General features: G+C 35.5%; 1 protein-coding gene across 1 annotated transcript in view; it reads left to right on the forward strand.

The window, feature by feature from the left end:
- The window catches only part of AK9 (adenylate kinase 9), a 56,259-nt gene that overhangs the window by 16,073 nt on the left and 17,062 nt on the right, over window positions 1-23,124 (forward strand). The window contains exons 11-26 of the mRNA XM_071741188.1: window positions 920-1,059; window positions 1,164-1,344; window positions 1,802-1,946; window positions 5,346-5,465; window positions 6,988-7,121; window positions 7,785-7,941; window positions 10,999-11,140; window positions 11,579-11,631; window positions 14,405-14,503; window positions 18,015-18,221; window positions 18,688-18,812; window positions 19,693-19,905; window positions 20,486-20,752; window positions 21,248-21,366; window positions 22,097-22,316; window positions 22,855-22,917. Coding sequence (XP_071597289.1) covers window positions 920-1,059; window positions 1,164-1,344; window positions 1,802-1,946; window positions 5,346-5,465; window positions 6,988-7,121; window positions 7,785-7,941; window positions 10,999-11,140; window positions 11,579-11,631; window positions 14,405-14,503; window positions 18,015-18,221; window positions 18,688-18,812; window positions 19,693-19,905; window positions 20,486-20,752; window positions 21,248-21,366; window positions 22,097-22,316; window positions 22,855-22,917 — 2,385 coding nt within the window. The remainder of the gene's footprint in view (window positions 1-919; window positions 1,060-1,163; window positions 1,345-1,801; window positions 1,947-5,345; window positions 5,466-6,987; window positions 7,122-7,784; window positions 7,942-10,998; window positions 11,141-11,578; window positions 11,632-14,404; window positions 14,504-18,014; window positions 18,222-18,687; window positions 18,813-19,692; window positions 19,906-20,485; window positions 20,753-21,247; window positions 21,367-22,096; window positions 22,317-22,854; window positions 22,918-23,124) is intronic.

The following is a 23,124-nucleotide window of genomic DNA, read 5'->3' on the forward strand; positions in this document are numbered from 1 at the left end:
TTAGCAATACCCTGCATAGCTAAAATCACTTATATTGTAAATCTTCAAATTGATTAAAACATGAAAAGTTAGGGCTGGATTTTTGTGGATCATGAGAATTATAATTTGTGTCCCTTCCAAATAAAACTGAAAAATTGAAGTATTTGCATAAATGTCTTCACCTATACTCACTTGCAGTCATTTTTCCTATTCCTAGAACAGAACTGAATATAGGAAAATACTGTAGCTGGGACACCCCACTATACATTGTCAGATAAACACTTTGCCTTTCACACGTCTGTTTTCTGAGTCCCTTACAAAACCAGAAGTGTGATTCTTGCTGTGTCAGAGGTCATCTGTATTTATTATTTAGTTAGTCTGTGCTTGTGTTAGTCTGTGTGTAAGCTTTTAACATCCACCGTATTTGAGGCAGGCAGCTCTGCAGCTTAACTGGATGTTACAGGCAGAGTTGCTTTTCTTAGTGTTAAAATGATTGAATATCAACAAGTTGTTGATATGCAAAAGTCAGTAAATATCTTTGTTCTGTGTATCTGCCCTCAAATACCTCATTTTTTCAGACTTTTGTCCTGTTCTTATGTAGCGGTCTTGTTCCTGGGCTGAACAGTGTCAGTCTATTTAATATTTTTTCTTTTTACATGGACATATGTTTGTGTGATTGATCAGTCATATTACCTTTTTCTGAAACTTTTCCAATTCTCCTGGGTGCTTTTTTGAGATTAGGGTATAGAACGTGCAGAGCAGAAAAATGAGTGCATGCTGAAATATGTAATTAAGAAAAACATTCTAAAAAGCTTGATGTTATTTTCTTTTAAGGTTTGCTTATTTTGCAACAATATTTCTAAAAAGGCTAAGAACAAGGCGTATGTTTGTAATTTCAGACAAAAATTATATGTGCTGTTACTATTGTTTTAATAAACAGGATGAACTTTTCCGGGCTTTGTCATCCTACAAACTAATAGCACACAGATACAGGTGGCGTAGAAGCAGGTGGGGGAATGCATGTCCTGTGGCCCTAAAGGAAGGTGATATTGTAATGGGAAACCCACAATTGGCTGTCAGGTTAGCAGAATTTGACATTTCTTATTTTTATTTATAAGATAACTGTATCTGTCTATATATATGATATACATATATGTCTATATCTGTTTGCTTCTCGTTCTCAGTTTTCTAGGTAAAATGTATGTACTGTCATCCCCAGAGGCACTGAAAACATTTATGTCAAATCCACGACCTTATCTGTTACCACCAATGCCACTTCCTCCTTGTAAAGTACTAGTATTTGGTCCCCCATTCTCTGGGAAAACAACTATTTGTAACCTCATTGCAGAGAAATACAAAGGAGAGGTAGGTTTATAAATGGCTTATGTAACAAGGGTATCAGCTGAGGCTTGGAAATCGGTTAAGCACATTCTTATTTCTGTTGTGTTATTAAGGTACACATTGCAAACAGACAGATTACAGAAGAAACATAGTGGCTTAGTGAAATTAACTTGCATTAAAGTAGCTAAGTTTAAAAAAACCCTTTACTTACTCTTTATGTAAGACAAATATTTATGTATCAGTTATTTGTTTTAACGTAAGAATATCATGAATAACTTCTGTATCTAGAATAATTAAATGTAAATGCAAATTAGAAAATTTTTTCCACAAAAAACCCTCTACAATTGAATTAGATGTCATTTTTTCTGAAATTTGCAGAGCTTTTCCAAATTAATTTCACTGTATAGAAGATGGATATATAGAAGTCAGATGCTGTATTTCTGTTCTGTGATATTCTGTGGTTTTCAAATCATTTCACTAGGTTCTTGATATGGCCAAACTCATTCAACCCCATATGGAAGAATCAAGAGAAGAAAACCTTGAGAAAGTGCGAAGGGATGCAGTAGAAAAAGCAATAAGTGCAGTGAAAAATAGGTTGGAACTTGAAGAACAGTCCACAGAATCAGGTGAATAAACTGTACAATGGTGTTTGAAGGTTTGCTTTAGGCTATGTAACTGAAGCAATTGCTGTCACTTTGACTTATAAAATATTACAGTATTTGTTACAGTTGTGCCTTAAATATGAAATAAAGGAACGTGCAGTGAAGCGAATAGCTGAATAAAATTCACTATTTTTTGTACTACATGTAAATCCTCTGAAGCTGACTGCTAGAGTACATAAAAAAGTGTTCTCTGAGCTCTTTTTGAAAGAAGAACTTGGTTCTGATACTGGTTGGAAACTTTCCATTTGGACGACTTTCTGACAAGTTAAATCTCTGCAAAACTGCAATTTTCTTCAAGAAAGCAGCTTTTCAACTAGGCCGATGTGAACCCAGATCTACAGATTTCCCACTTTGGAGCAGCTTTCTAAGTGTGCTGTCTTAGATGGTACATTAACAAGGCTCTCCAGCTCTGGTCACATTTAGACTTCCTAAGCTGCCCAGATGTGTAGAGAGTACCACAGGTCCTCAGGTGTCGCCGATAATGATCTGGGAGCTTGAGCCCAGGTGTGCCCACTAATTAGGGCCTGCCCCAGCCGGAAATGGGCGGGGCTGAAGGGCAAGATAAAAGGCATGCTCCCAGAAGCAGAATCAGTCAGAAGCAGACAAGAGATGAAGGTGCCTGAGGAGAGGGACGGCAAGAGAACCCCAAAGAAGAGCTGTGTCCCCGAGAGAAGGCTCGCCGTAACATCTGGTGGAGAATGCGGGCAACAACAGCAGCCGTGAACGCTGAGGTAAAAAAGGAAGCTCTACACGACCACGTTGGTGCGGGAAGCTCTACAAAGCCTGGCTTAAATGCGGAAGGCGAGATAAAGAGCTTCGAAATACGCAACCACGTCAGATGGAGCTACTACGTTGGTGCGGGACGCTCTATAAAGCGCTCCAAAAACGCAACCACGAAAAAAGCTCCACAAGGCCAGGCTTAAATGCTGAAGGCGGCGTGTAGAAGCTCGGAGTAGAAGCCCAGCACGGCAAGATACAACAGCCCGGAATGGCGAGCCAGGCAGGAGAGCAGAATGAGGCTCGAAAGGCGCAGCGAGTTGGCGCGCGGAACTCAAGCCCGAGGAATGCTGAAGCTGAAGCGGAGCTCTGAGTGCGCATCAAGTCAGTGCGGCCCCTGAAACGGAGTCTCCCAGGGACACGCAATAGTGCGGTCTTGAAACAGAGCCTCCCAGGGACACGCGACGCGGTCCTGAAACGGAGCCCCCAGGGACACACGATAGTGCGGTCCTGAAACGGGGCCCTAGGGACATGCGATAAGACTGGTGCGCTGAATGCTCGGAGAAGCCTCTGCATGGCTAGGTATTCCGAGGTGGCGAGTACCAGCAAAAACTGAGCTGGTGTTTTTAAGACCTCATCTCCTGCTAACAGAGGCTAAAAGAGCCCAAATTTTCCCTCCTCAAAAATAGGTGAAAAAAATGTTGAAAAATAATGAAATGTTTAAATTATTGAAATGTTTGAAAATGAAATGTTGTATGAAATGTTAAAAATAGAAAAATAATGAAATGTTTAAATTATTGAAATGTTTGAAAATGAAATGTTGTAAATTATTGAAAAGAAAAAGAAGTTTATTTTTTCAACAAACAACAAAAAGGGGGGAAATGTAGAGAGTACCACAGGTCCTCAGGTGTCGCTGATAATGATCTGGGAGCTTGAGCCCAGGTGTGCCCACTAATTAGGGCCTGCCCCAGCCGGAAGTGGGTGGGGCTGAAGGGCAAGATAAAAGGCATGCTCCCAGAAGCAGACAAGAGATGAAGATGCCTGAGGAGAGGGACGGCAAGAGAACCCCAAAGAAGAGCTGTGTCCCCGAGAGAAGGCTCGCCGTAACACAGATGTCTGCAGCTTGATGAATTTAGAAAGCATTATGAAAATAACAGACTCTTTTAATATATTTTAAAAAAAATTTGCCTTTCCTTTCTGCAGGAAATTCAGTGTGGGCATTTTTTCAAAACTATTTCTTTTGGAAGTGAAGTTTTTCATTGAATTGGGATTGCCTTTTCCAGTTAGCTCTAGTTATGGCTCAGACAAACAACTAAGGCATTTTGCCTTATTCAACTAAGCAAGGAATTACCATATTTGACTTACTTATGGGCAAACACATATTTAACAAGAATATATTTCTGTATATTTGTCAGGTGCTTACAGTGATACAAAGACCACAGGCGTTGCAGCAAGAATAATGGTGAACTATGACACTGAAATTAAAACCATTAAATAGTGCTTAATGTAACTTATGTTCTTGTGTTATGGCTATGTAAATACTTCTGAGCATGAGTATGTGAAATCATACTAGGATTAATGAGAACTTAATTGTAATTGGTAATCTTGGAGAACTCAAGCAATTTTAATGCAAAACTACAAATAGATGAAAGATGTAAATTGTCATAAAAAGTAAGAATGCTTCTTAAAGAGAAACTATTTCTGAAAGCTTGACTCTGGATCTAGAGGTAACTATCCCAGAAAGTATTTCCTATTTCTAATTAATTTCTTTAGTTGATTACATTGTGAAATCTACCTTTTGAGAGAACTACAGACAATAACTGTAATTATGTGAAAGACATAATCAATTTAATTAGTTAAATGGCCCCCTGGCTGAATCCTGAGTGTTTCCAAACACCGTTCAAGGACAGAAGCGAGGCAAAGAAACTACACAGAAGTCTGCAGAGTTCCTCTCTACTGTCATAGTCAGGAGGTGGAAACAGTTGGTGCTAAGATGTCAGTGTTGGTGTCATGCATGGAGCACTTTCAGATTAACTGTCTTGTGATCTCATGGGGTGAACACTTGATGGTTTCAGCATAGTAAATGTACATCTGGAAGGAATCAATTAGTTTGCATATTCCAAGGCCTGTGTACCAAAGCATAAGTAGGATCAGGAGATTCACTTAAATTATACTCTTCTGATTTAAACCGAAAAGACACACCCAGAGGGTTCCAGTCTGGTAATTTGCTCAGATGACATCCAGCACAAGCAGAATGACATTGTTCTGTTTGGGGAGAAAATAGAGGAGGGTATTATATTTGTTGAACTGCAGAGCTGCTCTGGACTTTTGTATTTTTAAATTCTTCTCTGGTTTCTGTCATATCTCTGATCTCTTTTAAGGGGAGAGACAGGCATAGAAAAACTGGTACTGGTAGAGAGCTATTTGTGTCTCACAAGCTGATGGGTGCTAGTCTTGCCTCCACTAGAACTGGAAAAGTGCCCATGATTCCTAGGAGGTGTGTTGGAAGATTCCACAATTGGGAGGCTGCAGATGAAGAGAAGGCTGACATGTAGCTGGTTTAGTCAGATAGTGGTGAAGTGCTTGTATAGAAGAATTTTCTACTGATATAATTTCAGTGAATTTAATGCAATTTCATAATTACAGGAGAATTGCAAGAACATACAAGTGTCAAAGAAGAAGATGATTCTGAGGACCCCACTAAAACCAGAGAAGAAGGAGACTTGGAAGAGGGGACTAATATAGAATCTGCCATCATCCAAAAAAGTAAAAAATAAATTTTATCTGTTTTAAGCATGTCATTCCATGCCTTCAGTGTGTCTTGTAAGTTAAAAAGGAAAGTTGTTTTTTCCCCTCCTTTACACTTGTAGGAATATTATCATTTTCATAATTCTGTAATTGAAAGACATTGATTCATTAATACCATATGAATATACAGGGGAAAAATCTCCCATTGACCTCAGCATGTGTTTTAATAAAAAGTTTGGTATTGCTACTTACATGTATCTTTATAACATAAGATTGTTTCAGAAGTTTTTAATAAATAAGGAGATCATATATATCATATATATCATATATTGAAATATATATATGTTTGCAAGTTGGACATGTTTTATAAATGGTGATATTTTTTCCAGACAGAACAGGCTGATATTTTATCTCAACCCAGGAAGATAGATTATTGGATAGATCCAATTAAGGGATATTAATGAAGTGTACTTATTTGGAGTTGAAAAGGAAATTAAATAAATCTGGATTGTGAAGTAGTTTTTACAGATTTCTTTGTCTTTTTAAAGTAAAGAATTTAATTCTTTTATTATATTATTCCTTAAATTTGACATTCTATATGAACAAAAGATATTGAAGAAAGCACTAAAGAAAGATCTGTTTCTTGAAAAGGAGAAAAGCAGTATATAGTATCATTAGCTATTTTAACTGTAAAGTCTGTTTGGTTTTGGTTTGGGGCTGTGTTGAGGTTTTTTGCAGCATGGAAACAGTTAGGTTTTGTCCCTTTCCCAGGGCACTTTTGACTTGGCAAAAATAACCTGATAATGTTAAATTTGTGCATGTAAAAAGTATCAATACAATAATTGAAAAATCTTGTCAGGCATTATTTCAGAAAGTAAATATGGCATTTTTTCCAAATTATTCTCTTTACACAGTAGATAGTGCAGTTGCTTAAAACAGTTTTTCACCAAATTTTGTCAAATTGGTGTGTAAATTGTGAACTCTGAGTGTTCCTCGGTGTTTATTTTTTAATACTTACAGTCTGTTGTGTCAACAATTAACAACAAAATATGGATCCAATATGAATTATTTGTTTATCTTAGGGAACACAGCCTTCTTGACTGTTGACAATAAACTTCTTGATCTATGAATTTGTATTGCATTTAAATTTATCTTGTCAACTTTTTTTTGTTTAGGAATCAAAGAAAAAAATTCTCAAGTGCTGCAGGTGCCTAATTGTTCTTGTACATAAATGTAATTCCATTCATATTAAAACAATATTTCACTTAGTGGTAGAAAATACTTTTACAGCTTAAAAAGGTTTTTTGTAATGACAGAGCAAGCTAAGACCTTAAAACTTATCTTTATTAAATATCCTCTAGAACAGCATTCAGAAGAATGGTATTTGATTCTTTCTCAGTATGGCTGTGTAATATTGCTTAAAATGATTGCACTGTAATTCTGAAGTAGCTGGATTTAATTTTCTAGCAGTTATTTCTCAACAGAACAAATAAGTACTTCAGAAATATTTGAAATGCTTTAAAAAAATCTATATTTTTAGGAATGTCAGAGGTAACTGCTGACCACCCAGAAGTTCAAGCAATGGTAGAGGAAGCCATGAAAAGTGCATCAGTCTCCGAATTTACACCGTCACCTGAAATATATGCAGAAGTACTGGAGAGAGCTATTGCAGAGGTAAAACTACAAGTACTATTTACCAGGTTAACTTTTTTCTAAGAGCAACCTGTAACAATTTATATTTTATCAGTAAATATTCTTAATTTTTCGGTTTGAAAGATCAGTTTAGCCTATATCACAGTCTGAATGCTTACATAGGACTCAGGAGAGCTTTATCAAAATCATGAAAGCCAACTCTGTTAGGGACTACTATATATAAATATATAAATTAATTCTGTCTTGCAAACTATGTGGACTACAAATTGTGAAAGGATGGGAGAATAGCTGAGAGAAGAGTAACTGTATGCTTGCCCTATTCTTATACTGTTACTCACTATTAAAAAGCTCAGCACCAGAAACAAGTGTTTGAAAAGAATTGTGTATGGATATTTATTCAAGAATCTTAAATGGTTCCGAATTTTTTCACTGTTTTATAACTACTGAAACTGAAATCTGAATTCTTTGTAGACAACCTTAAAAAATCACCAGCACATTAATCTCTTTCTGTTTAAAATGTTTTTATTTCATTCAAAAATAGATAGTTATGAATGTCTTACTTTTCACTGACCTGAAATTACAATAGGGAAAAATAACATACAGAAAATATTTTGTTTTGTGCAGTCTTTTTTAACATCTCACAGACTCTCTTTTTGTTTGACTGAACCCAACATTTTATAACAGCTTATGAAGAAGAACAAAGACAGGTTTCCTGGTGCTCCAGAAAAAGGAGGATGGGTAGTAGATAATTACCCACTCTCAGTAGATCACTGGTCAGCTTTATCAGAAAAAGGACTTTTACCGGACACTGTTGTCTGTCTGAAGGATACAGAAAAACATGGTCAGTAAACACACAATAATGAAACTTAATCTTTTCTTTTTTCTGTTACATAAGTTACATAAAGCATCCTTACAGGAAAAACTAGTAGTTAAGTCTCCTATTTATAATCCTATTTACAATTTCCTCCTGTTTACAGTCAACAGTAAATACCACTGGACTCTTTCAGCTTCAGATTTTGTATCCTGTGCTTTTCTGGCCACCATTCTGCAATGTGTCTCTCAGGCAAATTTCCCTGCCTTGGTTTCCCTACTTGCAAAATGGGGTTTTAGATATGAACTGCCTCTGAGAGAAAATGTTGGGGGTAAGAAAAACCTGTATGCAGGTGTATCCTGTTCCCCATCCTGGGGTCAAAAAAGGTTGAACGACTTCTTATCAGATTGAAACAATAGCTTAGTAACCATGATTTCAGAGGATGGTGTTTTTACTTTGTTGTTTGAACCAGGAAGGAAGGCTGGGACCAGGCATGAAAAACTGAACAGTTTTTCCTACACTGTTTTGTCTGCCAATTCATTTACTAATGGATTCATACCACACTACAAGTTTCATTGCCATGTGGCAATGTTTGATCATTACCTGTTTAATCCAATTCACTATCAAAAGATCTTTCAGTAGTAGAAACTTCCCTTGAAGAAGGGAAGTCTGTTCATACTTGGTTCAAGAAAGCTCAGTAATGACCTGATTTTAGAATTAGTTCAGAGACCCTTTGAAACCCTTGTGTCTTATTATAAAAATCAAGATTACAGAGTTTATTCAAAAGAATGTCATCTGGTGAGCTAATCATTCTCAGAACTCAGTTTACAGTACCTAAATTACTTAGTCACATAGCTCTGTGAAATTTTGTAACAACTTCAACCTGTTAACTAAAAATCTTCTACTGTCGCTGGAGCTCATATGGAGATTAAAAACAGACTGGGCATTGCTATGGGGAAATTCTAGATCTAGTGTTTGTCAGGAAATCATGTTTACTGTTCCTAACATTCAGAAAGACTTCATCTCAGATACTTTCAGAAAGAACTTAGGGAAAAATTGCATTTCTGTGCCTCATCTTTGCTTCCCAGGCATTTCAAGCAAATTGAAGTGTCCATGAACCTAGTCTCTGGGACATGGTGCATCATCCTTTCTTATACTCAAAAATAGTACCTTATTCATGTAGTTGGTATGCAGTAATGTAATGTTAATAAGTGTACTAAGTAACAACAGGAGTCAAACTCTAGCCATTTCTGCAGGGAGTGAACTGAGACTGATGATGTGTTTTCAGAATGACCTTAACTGACCCTTCACGTCTCATAATTTAAAAATTAGTGAATTAACTAGATAAAACGTTTTCTAATCATCCCTAAAAGGATTTTTTCTAGATCAGACACTTAGGGAACAGATAGTTCTTCATGGGAACCATATTGAAAACTGGTGTATACTAACTGCCCCATTTTTTCCTTCCCAGAAGGAAGGGAATCCATAGCAGAGGCTTTCCAATTAAGACTTCTCTAAAGCTTTCAAATTATGTTCTTCCTTCCTGCATTGGACACCTCTCTGCCATTCCTACTGTTTCTCAAAACCTAGCTCTCAATTACTTGCTCTAATCTGATAAATCTATTTTATACTCTTTGTAGCCATCTCCTCCATGCAATCAACTTCTGTTTCTCTAGTCTCGTAGATCTTAAAAGCATAAATCACAGAATGACAGAATATTAGGGGTATGTAAGCCTTTCCTTGGAGTTAGGGTTATCCTTCATGAAACTTAAAGTTTTGTGGTCACAACCCTGATGCTTCAGTTCAGTGTCATTTGGACTCTGAATAATAATGTAAATTAATGTTTTTTGGCATAGGAGCTTTTTATAACACTGTGAGAAAATACAAAGATGGGAGAGTGCATGGCTAGGCCCCCAGGTAAAGCCACTGAAAACTCGTATCTTTTTTTCATAAGAGTACTGATACAGAATTATTTAAAGATGAGTTTACAAACTTATTTTTTTTAATAAGTCCCTTTTAATAAGTCACTCACCTTTTCTCAAAACTACATTCAATTGAAAGTATTGCTTTAAAATATAAACTCTTCACAAAAAAATATCATCTGCTTCAAATTGACACCAGTGTTCCTAACAGTTAAGTAATCTGTTTCTCACAGTTCCAATATAGGTAAAAATACATTTTATGTTAACTGGTGTTAGTGATCATGTGAGATATGGGAGGAATGAGTATGAGTAACATGGAATGAAAGAGAGAATAAGATCTTAATGTCTGCTATATGGTTTGGCTGGAAGTGTAGCTTTTTGCTTCTGGGTAAGTTTCTTTGAATTTAGCTATATTGTTTCATTTTGGTTTTTGTTTGGTTGGTTGGGGTTGTTTTGGTTTGGTTTGGTTTGGTTTGATTTACATTTGGGCAATTTCCATTTGGGCAAATCCAACTCTTTATTTAATAGATTCCCACTAATTTCAGTTACTTAAATAATAATGGAGTTGTGAAGTATGCATTTTCACAGGATTTTGAGTCACTACTCTGTAAACTATTCCCTGCACCTAGTCTAAACTGATGTAACTCCACTGATGGAAATGCAGTTTAGCCACACAGCCAAATATCATAAAGCAATTTGCCAAAGTAACTAAGTCAGTGAGTTTATAGTAGTAACAGTGTAGTCTTCATTCCTTCAACCAGGTGTGGTGGTATAGCTGTGTACATTGTTTATATTTTTATTTACATGTTTTTTTATCTGTTTCTTCATAGTTTTCTTTCTAGTCATATAAACAAAATAAACGGCAGAGTAATTCATAATGTATGGAAATATAAGACAAATAATTTCAATGTTACTCTCCACTTACAGGCTTCATAATAACCTTCACATATCTCATACTCAGTTTATTGGGTTCTTGAAACTGAAAGCAAAACTCTAAAACCTTAGAAAGCAACAGTGTGATAACACTTCAGTGGTATATATGCCTTTTGTTTGCTTTAAAAAGAAGAAACTTGTCTATTATTTGTTAATCAATTTGCCTAACTCAAACAATGTTAGGTTTATACAAATGCATAAAACTCATTCCTGTTGTGTTATTGTACTGCAGGAGTCCATCTACTACGCAGAACATACTTAGCAAATAAAGATGAAATTGATTCTAAGATTTTGAAAAGACTAGAAAATGAGGCATTAGCAAACAAAGCAAAAGGAGAGGAAGAAGAAGAGGGACAAGAGGAAGAAGAAGAAAGGTAAAATGTTCCAAATATCTGAATTATAAAATGAGCATTAGAAAATTCTCTCCTTACTTTCTTTTAATGGTATCAGTGCATTTACCAGCACTACTATCATAAAAAAGTATATTAAGACTAGTTGTGATGTGTAGGAAATGATCCAGTATGTGTTAACTTTGAGGCATATGTCATTTCAGTCAGAAAATATGATGACAGAAGATTCTCTTGCTAAATTCATGTTCCTTAGTCTTTCTTTAGTCCAGCCTTTTGATGCAACAAGACAATAACATTTTTAGAGGATAAAACATATTTGGGTTTTATTTTGTACAACCCAAATTATATTTTAGTTCCCAACAGTGTATTTCCACATCTTCCTTTTCTGTATAATGTACCTGCAACTTGCTTCAGTAGTATTTACATAGGAAGTCTTATCTTAAGATGAATAATATCTTACAGAGGAGAAATGCAAGAAATACTGACAGCAGAGGAAGAGGCTTCAGAGGAGAAAGGTGTGTATCATATGACTTCTGTTTTATCTAGCTGTGTGTTTCGAATCATTCAGCAATTTGGGTTTTATGCAGATTTTACAGCTTTGATTTTTACAATGCCAAACTGCTTTTCCTGGCATCCACTAATGAATCTCATATCTTGTAGGCAGTAATCCCCCTCAGTCAGACAGAGCCTCTCTGGTTGACTCATGTCAATAGATTTCACACCCAGCCAATGCCTTCCTCACCATCTTTTAATCACCCTGAGGGAAGCCAAGTCAAGGTTTTGTTTGTTCTCATCAAGTTATTTGGGTTCTCCCACTTGTCATAGTTTCTTCCCTCCCTTGTGCTTACAGAAATTAGTCTTTAATAACATAACATGACAACATAAAAAATAATTGTATGACATGAAGTCTGCCCTCTAATAACAATAATGAAAAACTTTCTTACTTTACTTCTTTCTGTATTGATAGAACTGTGTATGATTTTCATTTAGTCACTCTTTATTTCCTGTAAAGTTCATACTTCTGTATCAGAATTGTGCTTTACTACGTTTCTATCAATGAAAGTATAAGTGTCCTGGGGAGCAGTGGATAATATGAGAGAAGTGAGATTCTGGGGACAGGCCAGTGGTCACAAATAGGCTGGATTTTTGTCCCTCAGGCAAGTCTGCAAGTTGGCTCAAGGTTTAGCATTCATTCCAATTATTTTCAATGTTTTTGAACCTCAGCAGTCAAAAACATTGCAGAGTTGAACTCTCCCTTTTGCCCTCTTTAACCACTGCATACTTCCTTAGAAGAATGTTGCTGTTTGGTTTGGATCTACTGCCAAGGTGAAGTACCGTGCACAAGTATCTGTCTCTGCACTGAGAACTAGGCTGGGTGTTTTAGAGGACTTTCTTCCTCTGCTATGGTTTCACAGCCTAAATTACCAGCTAAGGCCTGGAGCTGAAACTAAAAACTGGAGTGCATGAATTCCCACTTTGGTTTTTTCTCTCAGCAGTGGGGGCCTCGACTGCCATTACTGTCTTCTTTTGAACATAGCATACTGTTTTCTGCAGAAAAACTTTAGGTTTTACATTGTAAATATATCTTATATACACTTTCTTTCATTATCCTGTCTGGTGTTTACCTATAGATAACAAAGCCTAAGTCATACAGATAGGCTAAGACAGACTGCATATGATAACATGCTTTTAATTTTTAATTAGCTAACATTTCACCTACTCTCTGAAAAAAGTACTCTTTAAATTACATATAAACTTTTGAAAAATTCTGCATTCTAACTTTTTATAGTTTCTAATAGAACACAGCTCTTTTCCAAAGAAGAACTTTAGAACAAGTTCTCAAGTGTTAAATATAAAGGGTTCTACCCAGATACTATATTATCTGTCTCAGACAACAAAGTTCTTAGTTTTGAATATCTAACTCATTTTGATCTGAGTACATCAAAACAACAGTTACTAATGTAGAAGTAATAATGTCATATACACACTTGTGCTCTTAACATGTGATAAGTCCTTGTTTAGAGAAAATTGTTTTCCTACACCTATGTTTTATTTCTGTCCCTATACTGACTCACCAAAATACTCACCAAAATACAGTCATGCTGCTGTTTTATTTCACAGGTAGTATCATCAGCACATTTACTGCAGCTTTTCTCCCATGTGACATATCTTAAAAATATAAATTAATGATAGCTGCATAGTTTTGGTTTTTTTTAATATAGCAGTTATGGTATAAAAATGAAAGCTCAGCTATTGTGCTGTTTTGATGTCTCCTGTATCATAGCATATGGGAATGGTTCAAACCTGTGCTAGTGAAGGTTGAGGCTAAACATTAGGAAGCATTTTCTTACCAAGAGGGTGGTCAGACATGGGAACACACTTCCTAGACAGGTGCTTAATGACCCAAGTCTGTCAGTATTTACAAGACATTTGGACAACTCCCTTAATAAAATGCTTTAAGTTGGTCAGCCCTGAATTGCTTACACAACTGGACTAGGTGATTGTTGGAGGTCCCTTACAACTGATACAGTCTCTTCTGTCCTATATAAAAAAATGTGCATTTCAATAATTACAATTTTTGTAACCTCACTGGGACATTGAAATGACATTGATGCTTTCAGTTTCTTTACTAAAAGAGATGTACATGAAAACAAATGTGATCATTCCAGATTTCAAAATACATTCTTGTTCAATATGATTTGAGTTTTGGTTAATCATAACATGTTGAGATGTACTAGTGGTGTTTTATTACTCTAGCAATGGTCATAAGGAAGGACATAAGCAAAACAAGCCTTGTAGGAAAAGGTAATATTCTTTATTGATCAGCTCATATAGTTGGAAAAATAACATCAGCCTTCAGGTGCACAAGCCCTTCCTGAAGTCAGAAGCACTGCCATCAGATAGAAGCTAGAGCTGTTCTGTAGAAGACCAAGTGTGCTTTTTTGCAAGGTCTTGCTTTCGAGCATAATTGCATAGTTTGAGCACAGATCACATAGCTTATAGTGAATGGAAAATATTATTGTGTTAAAGCACTGAATTAAATAAATTTATTCTCCACTTGATTCAGAATTCATGTGGCATCTGATAGATGGTCTGCACTTACCCACAAATCAGGTAGCTGATCCTAAAATGTCTTGGTCAGTCTGAAATACACAAACACTGAAGTAACTAACTCCTTTTGTGCAGGTGATCAAATATAAGTTTTGCAGTATGACCAAAAAATATCTTTATTTCCATAGTGCTTCTGTAGTTTCTTAAAGTTACTAATGATTTTACTTGTGTCAACAGAATTTGAGGACACCAATGAGGAGCTTTCATCTGAGCCTGAACAAATGTTCCAGAAACAGTCCAGTGACTCTGCAGGTTATGAAGAATCTACACCAACAGGTTGGATTTGTAGCAAATAACATCTCTCTTGCTAGTATCAATAATTATATGCCTTCCTTTTTTGGAAGCTTTTACTGTATTTAAAAATCGGCTGTTAATATAATTAATTACCTTAACTACTTTCTTTTAAAGAAGTTTATAACGGAATAGACAGATTCAAGTTATTTAAACACCATAAGTAAATTTAGGCATGTTATTATTTCCTGTTAAAAGTGATGCATTAGGGATTAGCATTTTAAAGAACAAAATCCCACTATTGCCTCTACTGCCAAAATACTAAATGAATAAAAGTGTACAGGGATCTGTGGAAATAACAAATAAAGAAAGCATTGATGAAATTGCAGGTTGGCATAACTCTTTTATTCAGAAATCCATGAGAATTAACTTAATCTGTAAACTGAACTTTTTCCTAACACCATAAATCAGTACATGCAATATAAATTTGTCTACTAAGTGCATTAATGTCTACTAAGTGCTGTAATAATGCTGAAAATTACTTGGCAAATTATCTGACAGCTTATATTTCAAAGTAGGTATGAAAAGTCTGCATAAACAAAATACATGGTCTGTTTCAAAAAGAGAAATGAAAATGTGTTCATAATGAAATACATACCAGTTTCAAGGAATGGAAGTGTCACTGTTATCCTACATTTTGCTTTTCTGTTTGTTTTGATAGTTAAACTTTAATGAAGAAGACACACTGAATTTTGGTGTCTCTCCCTCTGTTTTGGCAGGGTTTGAGAGGGGAAGAGAGGGGGATTTTTTTTTCATCTTTTTTGTTTTCGAATATGGACTGAGGACAGAACAAATCATATCTAACACTAGCAGAACACTGGAAAAAAAAAATATTAAAGCCTTTCCTTCCCCAGCAACTCACTTGGAGAACATGGGGGCAGAAAGCCTTTGAGGATTGTTTGTCTCTATGGTAACAATGCTCAGAAAAGGCAAAAAAGACACAGAGCAAAAGAACATCAGAGGTTGCCATATAGACATCCCCTGTAAAAGCTCCAGATTAAGGGCTGCAGAGGATATTTTCCTATCACCTCTGTGTTACGAAAAATAAATTAAACCACCACCTCTTCTGAAGGAAACTTGTTTGCATTTTTAAATCCATTTGTTTTTAAACCAACCCTTACTGCCTTTTCAAGTATTGTGCTTTACTATGTTTCTTCTGTCTTTAAAATTTTCTTCTCACTATAAATCATCTCTGCATGCAGAATTATAATAACCTATATAACAGCAAAGGTACAGCTGCCTTACTTACTTAAAAATATTTTCAGTATTTGTTTCCTGAGACCCAGTTTGAAACAAATCATATGCCAGGGAGGCAACATTTTTGTTACAACAAGGTTCAAATACCTGAACCAGAACCAAATGTTTGTGTTGTCCAATTTTTGGGATGTCCCTTTTTACCTAGGAATGGGACCTTTTTTTTGTTGCTTCTCTCTCCTTTTCAGGGGAAAGTTTCTCCAGTTCACTTATGCCTGTGTAATCTTTTTTAAACTCCATAAATATGTATTAATTGCAAGAAAACTCTCATAGGTAATATGATGGAATTATGTGTCTTAAGTAGAGAATCAGAGCTGGAACACATGCTGGTCCATCATTTGCTAAGTATGGCCTATCAGGAGAGGTGGAACATAAATTTAAAGGGTTCCTGAGATTAAGGTGCATATGGGTTTGTATGACTGAATTTGTAACCATGTTCAATATTCTGTCTCAGAATATTTCAAATATTCCTTGTAATTCATTATTCTGCCCTTATATTTCCAAAGTTTCATGACCTATGAGAACTGAGAGGTTTTTAAAGGGCAGGACTATAAAAGACAATCTGTTAAAGGCTGGATCCAGAAGGCATCATTACCATCTTCCAGAAGTTATTGCTTTGATTAGGGCTGTGGTTCACAAGGCAGCACATGTGATCTCTACGGTGTGCATGTGTCAGAGGTAACACATGCAACAAGCAGTTAGCATAACCTAGTTATTAATGCATCCTTTGCTTATTTTCTTAACATTGATGTTCCAAATGGAGGCATCATTACATAACCCACTACAGCTGCCTAAATTTAAGCAGCTTTTACCCGGCTACATCTCTGTCTCATTCGGATACATCACTGCAAAATGCAATGTAATTAACTGTAGCATTTACACAATTCCTTTTAATGTACAGAAAAGGGAACGTATTTTCATATTCCAATTTAGGACTATGGCAAGAGACACAAATATCTTTGCAGGGGATAACTAGTGTAATGATAGATGTATAGTGAACATTTAGTTCAGTAAAATGAGAAGGTTTTTCAAGAAAAAATTGATTACTAATTCAATACCAGGCTATTTGAAATCTGGGAGGTGTTCCCTCTCAATGATATGCCCTTTTGTACTTTTCGTTTATGTTTTAGCTAATAATCATTCAAATGTATGGAAGATCAGCCACTGAGGTGTCAGTATAGTAGTTCTGGTGCTCAAATTCATAGAGAAGGATGTTGCTGGGGGTCTGTGTAAGCTGCCTTGCAGAAGTCCAGGTAGTTGACACCACAGAAGGCCCCGAGGTTTGTCAGGCAGGATTTTCCCTTGGTGAAGCTGTGCTGGCTGTCTCAAATCTCCTTCTCATCCTCCGTGTGCCTTAGCATAGCTTCTAGGGGGCTGTGTCCCATGAGCTCCCCAGGCACAGAGGTGAAGCTGATGGGTCAGTAGTTCCTTTCTACCCTTTTCAAATATGGGTGCAATGTTTCTGGTTTTACACTTACACACTTATTTTCCACTTTTGCATCATGTCAGCTCCTACAGACTTATGTTCAGGTTCCTGAAGGGGTCACAAAACTTCTTACAGTGGGAGGGACTCTGCTCCTTCAATCCCTGTCTTGTGAGAACCTGTGAGAAGAGAGGTTGCTGGTGAAGACTGAGGCAAAAAACTTGCTGACTACTTCAGACTTCTCCTGGTCTGCTGTTACCAGTTTGACAGCCTTGCTCATTGGGGAGTGTACATTTTCTTTGACCTTCCTTTTCTGACTGACATGCTTGAAGAAGCCCTTATTGTAATTCTTTATGTTCCTTGCCACGTTCAGCATCATCCACTCCTGCTCTTTACTGCTTTCTATACTGACATATTCCAGATGAGGTATGTCCATAGGGATAGAGTGTCAAAACCTGCTATCTTTAAATCATAATTTTAAGATTATTATATAGCCCTCATATTTCTTTGCAGAAAGAGTCATTATATTTGTGTGCCAATTGGAATAGCTATATCCAAATTTAGTTAAGTACTTTGACCTTGTTATTTTCCTGGGGAAGCATCAGTATATACTACACGAACAGAAAGAATTTGGCATTTTAGAAGTGCCTTTGTAAACTAGTAATATAATAGTTCATAATCATGGTGGGTGGGGAAGCAGCATTAAAAAAATGCTATTTTCATTATTTCAGGAAAAAAAAATCTCAAGAAATAATGATAATTTTTAAAAGCAAAACATTTGAGAAGAGCATTGCCCTCTATATACTATTTGATTTTCAGAAATCACGCTTCCTGAGTTTCTAGACGATGATTTTATAGATCTCCCAGAAATGGAAATAATTAAAAAGAAGATCAGCCTTTTCATGAACGACTGGCAATCAGTGGAGTCAGAAATCTACAGGTCATCTCTAGTTCAGGTTGCTGTTTTAGAGATTGCTGAGCAAACTCCAGAAAGTCTGCTTAATCAAAGTGTGCTGGCTATGGAAAGTAAGTAATACTGTTTAATATTTAACCTACCAAGAGGGATTTTTGAGATCTTGGATGATGAATATACTGGGGAGCTGGATTATACTCAGTTCTGTATTACCAACTTAAAGTGGTATTACCAACTTAAAGTGATCAGAACATGCCATGTTCTATCAGTGAGCTGAAAAGCAGCAAGAGTGGGGAATATAACTTTTCGATGAGAAAAAGTACAAAAGTATTATACTTCTTATAAGGGGATATTACAGAAGTATTATTCAGTCGGTAGAATTTCCATTTTTGGAGGAAGCAATATATATTAATTCCTACCTCCAGGGAGAACATTTTTTTCTGTGAGTTAGAGAAATATAATATACATTTGGCATGATTTGCTTTCATATTGGTGCTTACTTTTATGGACAAAGAAAATATATTCTGGCATAGCCAAATGAAAAATATTGTAACAGGAAAAAAAAATTAACCTTTTCAGAACCTTTTAAATATTATGGTTGGGAATTATCTGCTGAAGACTTAGATGAGGAAGCAGAAGATCTGGCTGCTGAAGAGGAAGAAGAAGAAGATAATGAAGAAGAGGAAAATGAAGATGATGAAGAAGTGAGTATGCTGGCTTCATCTACTTATGCTTCTATTTTAACTCATTTATCTTCAGTTTGAACAAAGCCCCAGAGAAGTCAGACTTTGCATTTGATTTTCTATGATTCAGTTTCAGCTTTGTTACAGAATAAATACCAGCATAGAACACATTAATTTTATTCCTATTTTATGTCTGGTAGTGTTTTTTACTTCAGTGAGAGGCACAAAATATCGAGAAAGAATGTACCTTGTTTTGCCAGACGGCAAAGACAGATTTTATTAAAAAGTAAATATGTCCTTTTTCTGTCAAGTAGAAATGATTCTGTGGGCCATTGTGTAAACATCAGAAGATGCAGAGTTATGAAATGTTTTCCTATGTTCCACCTCAGCTATTGGTAATATTCAAACAACCACGTTAGTGAAATGAAAGGTCTAGCTTTGCCTTTCTTTAATTTTCATCCTATAATTGAGAATCCCTTCCCCAAATGCAACAGTACAAGATACCCATATATTGTACTGGAGCAGTATTAAATAGATTTTCCATAAATTCATTTTACTGGACAAGCATTTCTGGACATCAAAAAGTGGCAGAAAGTGAGTTTCAAAAACAAAGCAGGAAGACTTTATCTCACATACTTTTAGCCTAATTTTGGTCTTGAACAGCTGACTATGTTATAATTTCAGATTTTAAATGGTCATTCTTTTCTCAATAATTCTATCACTAGATTGGATGGTTTGTTTTCTGACTCTAAAAGGTATGTATTTTCATAGGTTTATATTCAGCCTTTTTCATATTTCATACCTTTCTCATTCAGTGCTCAGCTGATGTATTTGATTTGATCTACGTAAAATAAGTGAACTACTGTATTCAAATAGTTGAAAAATTTCATAATATTTTCAGGATGAAGAAAAAATTAAGGAAAATAAAAGGCACATGGGAGACACAAAACACTTTTGTCCAGTCAGCCTGAAAGAGAACTTTGTTCTTTACCCAGGACTCAGTGAATATGCAGCTAAATATCGAGAAAAGTTTTATTATTTTTCAACTTTTGAGAACAGAGATAAATTTCTGGAGAACCCTGAGGAGTATGTGGCTCACAATGAACCATTACAAGTAAGAATCTTCAAAATTATTTAAGGAAGACAATAAGATATTAAAATCTCTATTTTCAAATCCCATTTATAATTGTTTATTATTACTGATTTTTTCTGGGTAACAATAAATGTACCAAGCAAATCCTTGAAACAAATAAAACACATTTCTTCACTAGTAACATTTTAGTATATGCTTAAATTAATACATTGAATTTGTGATGCAAATAAAGCAGAAAAGAAAGATTATAAAAGCTCACGATAATAATAAAATGTGATTAATAAATCACACATATTGGTGGGTTTTTTTTCTATCCATGTATTTCTTTTGTAAGTGGAAGAAGGGTAAGAGAAAGTAAGATTTACCAAAATAATCTAATGAAGTGTCACTTTTTCCTACTTGCATCAGCTGCCATAGTGTATTTGTTCAGCATTTCCAGAGAGCAGGTCACCTTCTTGGAACAGCAATAGAAAGCCTAGAAAAGTTAAAATGGAAAATTAAGTGACTGTTTCTGATGCGATTTATATGATGGAAGTGAAAAGCAGTGAGGGTGCACTGTAGATTCCAAATTATTACAAACTATTCCAATTCTTTCCTACAGGCTCCTCCTTTACGGGTATGCTTACTTGGGCCACATGGAGCAGGTAAAACTACTTGTGCACAACAGATAGCTGACAAATTAGGCATTTTCCATATTCAGTTTGAAGAATATCTACAGCAACTGATCTTACCCAAAACTAAAAAGAAAGTTGGGCCATATTTTGATGAAGAACCTGAAGAAGATGACAATGAAATGCTAAATCTATCACAGGCACCGGAAGATTTCCCTCAGACTGTGACTGAAATTGAGACTGAAAAAAGCCTACAGGTAACAATCTTAACTTTTTTATGTCCATACACAAAATAACTGGTTTCAGACCAGAACAGGGCTTTCCTATAAAATTCTCACTTGATGAAAATCACTCACATTAAATTATTTACTTGACGAAATTTGTAAATAATAGTCTTGACAGTTCATTGCCACAAACATTCTTCAAAATGTTTCAAAAAACTATGTATAGGGTTTTTTTCCTAAGTAGTAGAGATAGGTCTGGTAGACTTGTAAAAAACACATCTTTTGATATTGTGACTGATGTAAACTAATCTAGAATCACCAATCTATAATCTCTTTTAATTCTTTTTTACTGCTGTTTGTGTCAGGAAGCCATTCCATGAGAAGTGCACCCTCAGGCATATCAATGTCACAGAGTTATATATTCTTAAAAACCAGTTTTTCACAAGAACTTACCAGCAAGTAGAGTTTTTTTATTGTTTTGTTTTATTTTGGTTTTGCATTTGTTTTGTGGATTTTCTTTGTATAAAGGCAGTAGAATTAACTAATGAGGAAGAAGCAATCAAAGCAAATCTACTGCATAATGAGGAACTGCCTCCAGAAGTCCTCAATAACATCGTTCTTGACTGGTGGAGGAAAGAGCCATTCCGGTAACTATAACTGGATTATCTCTTTCTTTTATTAATCTTAGGAACTATACATTACGTCCACAATTACAAATAAGTATTGCAGAGCTTATTTCAAGGCTCTTGTAATTCTTATGACTCATGGCCAGTCTTGGTTTTATTGCTCCTTTTTGATTAATATTTTGAAGGTAATTTAATGTCTCACGCACTCTACACAGAACTGGAAAAAAGTACTTATTGCACTTCAATTGAATTAAATCATCTGAATAGCTGGGTAGTTTTCATGGACTTACTGGTTTTAGTATCTGCAGGAATAGAGATGTAGGTCACGCTGAGTGACATCCTACATAAAAAGAAATTGTCAGGCATTTCTGAAAAATAAATTTCGATATGACAAGGTTTCTGTGACAGATGTTACCAAAATACTGTTTGGAGCACCTTGCATTTTTTTGAGAAATACCGGTTTTTATGCAGGACTCAATTTGGTTTTGGTTTTTTTTCTATTTTAAAATAATTAATCTCTGCACATTAAAAACTCAGAAGAAATAGATTTGTTAATACATCAATTAAAATATGTAGTGAAGCATCGGTTTTATAGTGTCAAAAGATACCTGAAAGTACTTTTTTAAGTCTACTCCTAACATCCACATTTAATAAGGGAGTTTAAAAATATTTTTTTCAAATTAAGGGCATTTTCACTGTGTTGCACTTTAAACTAAACTGCATACTGATAAATATCTTATTTTCCAATTAGGTCTACAGGATTTATACTGGATGGTTTCCCTCGTACTTTAGATGAAGCCAAGTATTTGTCAGAACAAGGACTCTGTCCTGATGTTGTGTTTTATATTCAAGTAGAAGAAAGTGACATTCTTGACCGTCTTTTTCCTCCACGTCTGCAAAAGTGGAAAGAAAGACAGTACAAAAAAATGGAAAAGAAAAAGAAACTGAAAGACCTAAAAGCAAAAATAAGAGTAAGTTTTCAGTAGCAAGTAATTTTCAGTAAATAATTTTAACAGCAGATCTGAACACAGGCTCTAAATCTCCAAAAGCAGTGAAGAACACAAAGAGAAACAGGTATGGGAGCCAGGAGACACAGCTGCACACATCCACTTTTTTCCTAGATTTATCATAGGAAGCAAAAATAATTTAGGGCTTCTTTCTTCTTCTGTGCAATTTAGAAGCTCAGATATCTCACAGCCCAAGAAAAGTGTCTGACAGAACACCAGGCACCTGGAAAGTCCTGGACAAAAAGTGCAGTGTAAATGTGGTCATAAAAAGAATCAAATACAGAGCTCATGCAAGGTACTGCTGTTGCATCCTGAATTTCCTGAGCATAGGAGTTGATTGGCAACTCCCGTAGGCTGACTTCACAGGTACTGTATAGTGGATATTGTTTCCAACAACTAGAAACAGTTTTAAGGTGGTTTCATTATTCTAGGTTACATTACTAGTTCTTAGAGATCTTTTATTACCAAATACTGTCTTCTTATATCTTTTTTTTCACTACAGGATGAGAAGATTGCTAGAAGAAGGGAAGAACTTTTAGCAGAACAAAAGCAAAAGAAACAGGAGGTCAGAAAAAAAGCTAGTAAGATTTTAAACAGAAGCATTTGCATTCATACCTTAGCAAAATAATTTGCCATGGTGTTTGAATTGTTTTAGAAACTACTGACGCATGAACATAAAAACTATTTTAAAAGAATTCTCAATACATGCTCCATTCAGCAAAATACTTACACATTTGTTTAATGTATGTTACTTCAAAACATCTGTATCATA

Source organism: Heliangelus exortis, chromosome 3, assembly GCF_036169615.1.
Source record: "Heliangelus exortis chromosome 3, bHelExo1.hap1, whole genome shotgun sequence".
NCBI classification, from domain to species: Eukaryota; Metazoa; Chordata; class Aves; order Apodiformes; family Trochilidae; genus Heliangelus; species Heliangelus exortis.